The sequence below is a fragment of the Macaca nemestrina genome, chromosome 4 (genome assembly GCF_043159975.1).
Source record: "Macaca nemestrina isolate mMacNem1 chromosome 4, mMacNem.hap1, whole genome shotgun sequence".
NCBI lineage: Eukaryota > Metazoa > Chordata > Mammalia > Primates > Cercopithecidae > Macaca > Macaca nemestrina.
The window spans coordinates 21,772,618-21,781,717 of record NC_092128.1 but is presented as its reverse complement, the minus strand read 5'-3'; the positions used below and the strand labels follow the sequence as shown (position 1 = coordinate 21,781,717).

The following is a 9,100-nucleotide window of genomic DNA, read 5'->3' as shown; positions in this document are numbered from 1 at the left end:
CTCTTATTCTTAAAGAAGTATCTGTCTCCTCAATGGAAAAGAACTATAGCCTTTTCTTTCTCAATGAGATTTCTCATGGTCAAGTATAATTATTCAATTTTTTTCATACCCACATCTTCCCAATTTAGGAGAAATTCTCTTAAAAAATATTTAGAGCTTTAAACTCTGGTTGAGTTCCACTTCTACTAAGTTAAGAAGATGTTAATACGTCATTCCAGGAATATATGAAGTCAAAATGTCTATCCAAGATCCTCTTCTTCACAACCTATGTATAGAAGAATGTGACAGCATTCATATATCCTGAATAAATTAGAAAGTCTATCAGAGAACAAGTGTGAGAGATACCAACTCTGAGCTGAATGAGGACACTTTCTCATCAGGGAAGATTTGTTTTTGCCTGCATCTTGGTAAAGTTGCTTTTTACCCTCTCTATTATTGGACAGAAAGTTTGTCTTCCCCCTAAGGCCATGTAAAGGAACACAGATGACTTCTTTGCATTTTTCCTTCCCTTCTTCAAGGCTTAATGAACTTTAGGGTGAAGTTTATAAAGCCCAGAACAGAGAGCTTGCTCGAGAACACTGTGAAGGGCCCGATGACGGTCTATTTTTTCCTATTTGTGAGAATCAGAGATGTGGAGAGCTTGTCCTTTTGCATTTATGTTTCAACACTTCAGTGTGACTTAACAAGATGTTTAAAGCTGAGGCTGGGGTAGAATAATTCTTGAGACTTAAGGGATGTTGAATTTCACACTCTATATAAGGGAGCTTAGCATACCAATCTTTGCTTTAGGGGAGAATCAGGAAGCTATTCTAGGGCTTGCTAAGTATCGTAGTTGACACAGCAGAGAAATCTTTCACTTTTGGCTTCCTGCCATGCCCTGTGAATAAAGGAGTATGCCACAGTTATTTACAGGACTGTTTTTCCCTTGGGAGATTTAGTTCTAGTTCACCTTAACTCATTACTGATTCACGGGTTGCTGCTTTTGGCTAAATGTGTTAGAGGAGCAACATTAGCTGAGAGGTTATCAAAATTTGCAATAGGCTCTTCCATCCTCCCATCCTTTTGGAAGTTTGCTGTCAAAAAATCCACTGAAGACACTGCCTTTCTTTCTTCCCTTCCATCTGTCCCCATGAGTACTTTTTCCAATTAAGGTCAGCTTATAAAAGGACTACATTTACTATTCGTGTTTCTATCATTTGCACTTTACAAGGCACTCTTTTTATTAAGCACCAGTCCATAAAATGCCTGGAAGTTCATCCTTTTTTTCTATTCCCCACTGACAGGTGGCTTTGATGTAGAAGGAAGAAATGGATCTGCTCAACATTCCTAGCTCAGGTAGAGTCATAGGCTAGATGGCAAAAGTAGTTTAGCTGCTAAGACCCTTTGGCTGCATCATTAGACCAGCATGTAATTGTGTATTTTATAGTTAGCCCAGGGTAGGCTGAAATCATCATTTCCCCAAAACGGACTTAGCAATTATCTTGGTAGATTGGTGTTTGTTTATTGAGTCTTATCACTTTAGAATTAAAGAGTATGTCAAGAGAAACACTTTAAAGATAATCCCAGAGAATTTTCTATTATTCCCTGAATAATAGGAGAACAGACTTGTTTACTTAAAAATTGTGCTTAGAGACCAACAGATAAGGAAGTTATACAGATTGCCTTTGGCACTCATGGCATGTAAAAAAGTGAAGATTTTTGGTTTATGGAAACTAAGCCCAAACTACCATTTTGCACATCATTACAGTGATCTTGATTTGGACTGGTGCGAACCCAAATATATCCACTGTAAGAGCGTTTCCCTGCTCCACCAAACCCTAGACTATTGTGAAACTTTTGTTGAATTCAGTAGTACCAATTTAACCTATTAATTACTGATAGAAAGTACAAAAAAACTGTGTGACATTTGTGCCCAAGAGTGACTTAGCTAGTTTGTATGACAATTTCTCTGTGCTAATAAGTTGACTGGGGGAGTATAAATGACTAAAGGAGTAGGGTTACAAAAATCACATTATTGAACACAAAAGCAAATTTTTTTCAGCATCACCTTGATTTATTTTCCTAGTATTTTTTTCCTCAGATGGAAAAATAATTTCATCAAGAAAACAAATTCTTCTGCCAAAGTGAAAGAATTTTATGTTTTAATGCTTTTCTTTAAAAAAAAAAAAAGTTGACATTGAACTAGGGCATGCTCTGCTTCCCCACCCCCATTGTGCTGACTACATTTTAAAAAATCTATTGGCAGAAAACAAGATAGTTTCTTCAAATAGAGTGATTATGTTTTATTGCTATTTTGTTTAGTATATATTTTTCTCAATTGGGAAAAAAGTCTAGGTGAAAAAAATTACCTAACAAGAGAAGTAGTTTACATAGTCATAACATTTAAATTGTTGCCCAAAAACTGTAAAAAAAAATTTTAATGTAAAATGTCACATAACTTCAAAAAACTTACCTCAATTGTCTATCATTTATCATGTACTCTAAGTCAACTTCCTAAATAAGATTACAGTCCTTTATTATAAGCCCCTAGTGGTACTATAGTATACATTTAAAAAACACTACTACAAAAATTTTCTTTTCTTTTTGTTTTTGCTTATTGTGTACTTAGCTATAGATAATTTTTGAATAAAAAGCCTACGGTACATATAAATGCAATAGTTAACTGATCCTGTTTGCTGATGTCCTTTTTATATTCCACAGGTGACATCTTTTAATCCAGCATCTTCTCCTGTTTCTTGCCTTCCTTTTTCTTCTTCTTAGATTCTGCTGTGATTACAAAAAAGAGAGAGAGAAAGAGAAAAAGAGAAAAATGTCAAGTTATTAAATTACAGGGAAGAAATAGCCACATTTCTTATAATTGACCAGGAATGAAAAAATCAGATTGATACACAAGTTGCTTGCTCTTGGCAGTTTTCTTGGTAAATTGAGAAAAAACTATGTGTGTGCGTGCGTGTGTGTGTGTGTGTGTGTGTGTGTGTGTGTGTGTCTGTCTGCTTTTGCCAAAAGAGTGCCTGTGAGAGTGGGCAGGAGGAACATAGCCTGCTTCTGTGTTAATTCTATAAATGCCTGTTATCTTACTGGTTGCCTTTGCTTGATAGGCAAGATATTGACTTGGGGTCCTGCTTAGAAAATAGAAATACAGCAGACATCTCTTAGTAAACTACCCAGGTCACTGCTCAATGGAAAGCTATGAGAGCTCTGCTTGGCACCTCATTTCCCCCACTCCCTTTCTGTGGGACTCTTTAGTAGTATATTTTCTGAGCAAACAATTCCAAAGTGGTTCCACTCCAGGTCGGCCCTTTGCTTATATATTTGGCCACCTATCTATACAGGAAGAAGCAGCTATAAACCAAATGTACTCTCTCTGAAGCTTTGCCTACAGGAACTCCTAGTTTGGGGTAAAACAAATGGAATGTGTCAACATAGGCTGTAGGAAAGGAAAACATTCAGGATTGCAATCAAAAGACTCCATTCTTTTCCATTCAGTCATCTTTCCACTTCTCTTTTCCTAACAGGATAATGCAATATAGAATAGAACATATCTAATTTGGCTCCAAAGACAAAAATGGTCAGAGTCACTGGGCTAGCAAGTGAGTGGATATTGCTAAATATTTCTGAGCCACTTTTCCAATTTTGTCCATAGTAGCGGTAGAAATAGACTGGTTAAGTACAACCTCTGGAGTCAGACTGCTGAAGTTTAAATCCTGGCCACATCATTAAGTTACTGTGAGACACTGAGAAAGTTAATTAATGTATTTGTTTCTTAGATTACTCATCTTTCAATAGGCATATGAAAAGTATCATAGCATATGATAGTAACCACAGGGTTTATATCCAAATTAAACTCGTTCTATAAAATCTACTGAGAACAGAATATGATACAATAGCATGTGGTCAATTAAGGATAGCATTTATCATTAGTGTGATAATAGAGCAAGAACAAGAAATCATTACCCTGTATAATTAAAATCCCTAATGATCATCAAGACATATTGATTGAGCAGGTCAATGAATGTGCTAAGCAACATAGGGTCACTGGGACAAAAACAATGACCAACTGGGATTAGGTCATTGTTCACTGGAGCATACAGCCTGTGTCCAAGAGGACCGTAAGACTTATGATGACAGAAGATATGATATGATGCCAACCAGAAATATTGTATGTTTCTCAGCTCATACTTAAGTAGAACTGGAAACTTTTCCATTTCTGTGTACTATCTCCATGACCTCTTCAAGTAGGTTCCAACGTCCATTACTCCCTAGTAGTATTTCTGTTCAATGTAATTGTTCTAATCTTCCTTTACTCAAATTTCAAGGGTACACCATATGCAATTGGGTCAGCAGTTTCTAAACCCAGGCTAAATTGTTGCCCATAATTGTATTCATTTCATTCATGTCTTCCTAAGTTTGCCCCACTTCTATACTAAAGAAATTTAACCTTTCACTCTCTCTAGTTTTGTTCGTTTTCTCAAATATCTACCTTTCACCCTGTGAGAGGTGTAATAACCAGAATTTCTGAGTGAAAGATACCTTTTAGGTCAAAGGAGATATTCCGTGTAATTTCTGAAAAATTATTCAGTGTCTGAAAATGTAATAATTCCCAATTTTTGGTCAACATTTTAGGCAACAGCTGTATATTAGGATGGTATCTTCAGAGAACAATGTCAGACTTCAACTGAGACCTAACTCTGGTTTTTCCTGTCTCAGTTTCCTCATGTCCCTTCCTGGGAAACCCTCAGGAACTTGTTATCTTTTAGATCTCCAGCAGAGTGGATATCTAAGCAGCAATTTCCATATTTTGGCTAACATGTTCCTGTTTCATACATAAGTCTGAGCGGATGACACACTAATCAGGTTTTTGTATAAAAGTTTCATAAAACTTAAAATTATTCTGAACATAGGACACTATTTTATCCGCTAATGTAAGGTTGCCCATTTCAAAGAACACTTTGGGAATAGGAATCTGTCACCAAATTCTTCTTGGTAAAGGCAACAGCACACTGTCTCTGTTATCTGAGCCTGACATTGGTGTTTTATTCATTAACGACAACTTTCTAAATCCCAGGAAATCAACCACTTGCTTATTAAATCTGCACAATGTCAATCAACTTATTTTTCTGACACAAGTGGCAAGTCATCATGGCACTGCCTGGATACCCTGCAGAACTTGAGTCCACTCTGGGCTCAATCTAAAGAGAAAAATGAAGACTCTTCAGTAAAAAGTAGTGGAAGGAGGGAAGAATTCATATTTGCAATAAGGTCAGTTTAGTTTCTTACATAAAAAAGTGTTCAAATTTTTGTGAAAAAAAAAATCAGGTCAGTATTATTGCTTCTAATCAAAAGCAGTTTTTTGTGACTTTTATGTGCATTCAACTGACAGACTAAATGAGCTTTGTCACTGCTTATCTCTGTGGCCTCAAAAACTTATTAACAACCTCTCAATCTTTACCTAGTATACATGAGGGATTTAAAATAGTATCACAAAATCTATGATCTAGAAAAAATGTGGTCCAACTCCCTTATGTAGTAGATGAAGAAACTGAAACATTCACATCATCCCTCTTTACTTCCATCTTCATACTTATGCTTATTTTAGTTCCCCAAATAAATCTTTCCTGTTTGTCTCTCTCTCTCTAGTCTCTGGCCTTCAAATTTACTCTTCATTCCATCAACCCCACACTTCCACTACTACATATGTCTCATTAATGCCTCCCATTCTTCAGGTACCAGCACTGACATCACTTCTAGTTTGCTGACCTCTCAGTCTGAGTTAGAAGTTGTTTCTCTTTCCTGCTCTTGTTAGAGCACCTAACTCTAGTATCGTAATTGCCACCAAAATACAAGCTGTGAGAGGGTGCAGTTTCTACTCTCTGTTGTACCTCCAGCCCATGGCACAAGGTCTTGTGTATAAAAGCTGATTAGTAAAGCTTTAGTGAAAACAAATGGATCCATAACATGGCGATAATATGTCTCACCCATCTTCCTTATGAAGGTTCTTTGAATTTTCTTTGCTTCTTTTCATCTTATCCTTTTCATATTATTTCCTATTGGCTTGAGTGTTCCTTCTTCTACTACCCCAGTTTGCATAGTCAGTACTTAGTCATCCTTAAAATCTTAGCCTCAGCTTCATTTTCTCAGGGAAGCCCTCCAAGAGCTCTCAGATAAGCAGATTCCATGCACAGACACTCTCATTGTGCCTCTCATTGATTTTTCCAAAATTAGAACTGAACTATTAATTTTGTCTCTAATTATTTAGTATGTTTTTCCCTTCCTATGACAACAGAGACCCTATCTGTATTTTTGCATCTGTATATTCTGTGCCTGGGACATAACAAGCACTCATGAAATACTTGCTGCATGCAGAGTGGATAAATGAATACTTGAATGGGAAATAGTTCAACCCATTACTATGTAGAAAAGAGTGTTTCTCAAGGGAAGTAGGGAGTGTAAATCCAATTAGAATCTGGTCAAATTTCAGTCTATCTTTAAAGACAGATATTTTATGAAGAAGAAAATTTACAAACACATGTATATGAAATTTATCCAGGTTTCTTAACACTTTGTCTTTAGAATAGAGACCTGATTAAACTCTGTGGGTAAAACTGTCCCAGTTTAGTCGCCTTTCAAGGTTAGAGTGAGAGAAATGTTTACTATGAGATGTGGGTCACAAATTAGCCTGGAGCAGGGCTATAATTAGTTAAAGTCAAATGCTTTTTTATTGAAGTCATATAGTGGCTACTCTAGAAGGTTCTGAGAGCCAATAGGATTCCTACCCTGATGTGAACAGTAGGGCACTTTAGTTCACATTGAACAGAGCCAAATCAAGAGAAAGAAGTACACACACACCACACATCAAATGACACCCAGGGCCACATGTCCCTTGTCCCTGCCTGGATTGAGGCTGCAAAACAGAAATGGATGCAAACAGAGAATGAGCCATTGTCAACATGTGAGAGTAAAGGGCACCTGCCTGAAAGGTGACTTGTTCTGTTCCTACCAGGACATCACTGCACTGGAATCTCACAGCAGTGTCCTGGGTACATTTTAACTTCCTGGATTTTCAAACTTTCATCCTTTCTTTGGCCAGTTTTTGAGCTGATAGAGGCTAGTACTCATAATAATTGGGATACAGAGATGAGAAAAAAATAGTAGGTGTGTATTTTTGTATTTCTGTAACTTTGTGGGTTTTTAAAAATGTAAATACATTGTTTTAAGATATGTTTGAAAGTGTTCAGAAAGTCCTAAGGCTTTCCTAAGAAAAAGTACTCTAGAAAGGATTCCGGCTTCTTATATTGCTATGAATCATAGGATCCAAAGGGCCATGTTCACCATATTCTATCCAGAAAACTCAGAATTTACCCAAGGAAATTCTTTCAATGCATAAAAACTCCTGATAAGAAAGAGGACAGGCAGTGATATGTTTTGACTCTGTGTCCCCATCCAAATCTCACCTTGAATTGTAGTCCCCATAATCCCCATGTGTCAAGGGCAGGACCAGGTGGAGGTAATTGGATCATGGCAGCAGTTTCCTCCATGCTGTTCTGTGATAGTGAGTGAGTCTTATGAGAGTTGATGGGTTTATAAGTGTCTGGCGTTTCCCCTGCTTGCACTCATTCTCTTTCCTACCACCCTGTGAAGAGGTGCCTTCCACCATGATTGTATGTTTCCTGAGGTCTCTCCAGCCATGTGGAACTGTGAGGCAATTAAACCTCTTTTCTTTATAAATTACCCAGTTCTGGGTATTTCTTCATAGCAGCACGAGAATAGGCTAATCCAGTAAATACAGTAAGAAAAATGAGTAGAAATTAAGATGAGCCATATTACAGTAAGTTCTGAGCCCGTGTGGTTTTTTCCATGCTGAATAGAAAACAAAATCTTGATAAATGCTAATGTATTAAGTGACATCATGGCCTTTAGGTACAGTGAGACAATGAAAAAATCATGAAGTTTTTGTTAGAATCATCTAAGAACTAAGTCCTAATCTAGAGAATTGGTTCAAATAGATGTTTGCCACTTACCAGCTCTGTGATCTTGTGCAAATCAATCATTCTGCCTCTGTTTCCTATAAACTGTGGATAATAAAACCTATATCCTCCTCAGGGGGCCATTGTTAGTGTCATGTGAGATTACGTCCTCTGCAATCTCATCTTACCACTAATGTTCAAAACACATTAATATATTGATTCAGCAAATATGCACTCCATCTCCACTATTATAGATGCTAGTGTATAAAGGTGAGTAAGACAAAACTCTGCCTTCACACAGCTGACATTACAAATAACACTTTCAAGGTGGCTTTATGGGAGAGTCTTTCAAAATTGTAAAGTGCTTTAAAGTACGTACTTATATTAAAGATCATGGGTACGTGGCAGCCATTTTTATGGTTTCGAGACCTAGTTTTCTTGTTGCTAATTTACTACTACAATCCAGAGACATGTATTATGAAAAATAGAGCAGCTAGAAGGAGGATTAATTACTAATTACTAGACAGAAAGAGTATACCTACAGTAGATTTACCCTGAAGGACAAGGAGGGTTCCCCCTCTCGAGGTTATTTCATTTTTCTTACAAAGTATTAATTACTTGTCTCACTTAAAAAGTATTACGGACTCATAAAAACCAAAGAAACACACACACACACACAGATATATATATATATATATATACATACACACACACACACACACACATATACATAGAGAGAGATTACTCTAACTCCACAATGTAGAAACAGCACTTTTAACAATGAGTTCTATTTATGTTTTCTTTCTATGACTTTACTTAGGAATACTTTGACAGTTGATAGAGTATTTTATGCTAAAAATTCAATTGTATCTATTTTCCACACCATTGCATATACTTTGAAATGTGACAAAGTAATATTCCTTTATATTATCCTACTCCATATATTTTGTAACCTTTCATCTTTTGTAGGTCAGTTGGATAGTTCTGACCTCTGTTATTATAAATAATGATGCAATGCTGATTTTGTTCACAAATCATTGAATGCTTAAATTTTGCCTTAGTATAGATTATTATAAAAGGATGTACTGGATCCAAGGGCAGGACATTTTAAAAACTCTAGATATGTACTGGGAAAT

General features: G+C 36.5%; 1 protein-coding gene across 4 annotated transcripts in view; it reads right to left on the bottom strand.

The window, feature by feature from the left end:
- Positions 1-2,124: 2,124 nt before the first annotated feature.
- The window catches only part of LOC105471321 (pleiotrophin), a 108,734-nt gene continuing 101,758 nt past the window's right edge, over positions 2,125-9,100 (bottom strand). For 2 of the 4 annotated variants that reach the window (XM_011723755.3, XM_011723757.3), the window contains one exon: positions 2,125-2,763. In XM_011723755.3, coding sequence (XP_011722057.1) covers positions 2,711-2,763 — 53 coding nt within the window. In that variant the 3' untranslated portion in view covers positions 2,125-2,710. Of the gene's footprint in view, positions 2,767-9,100 lie in introns of all 4 variants that reach the window. The other 2 variants (XM_011723756.3, XM_071094433.1) reach the window with 1 other exon arrangement.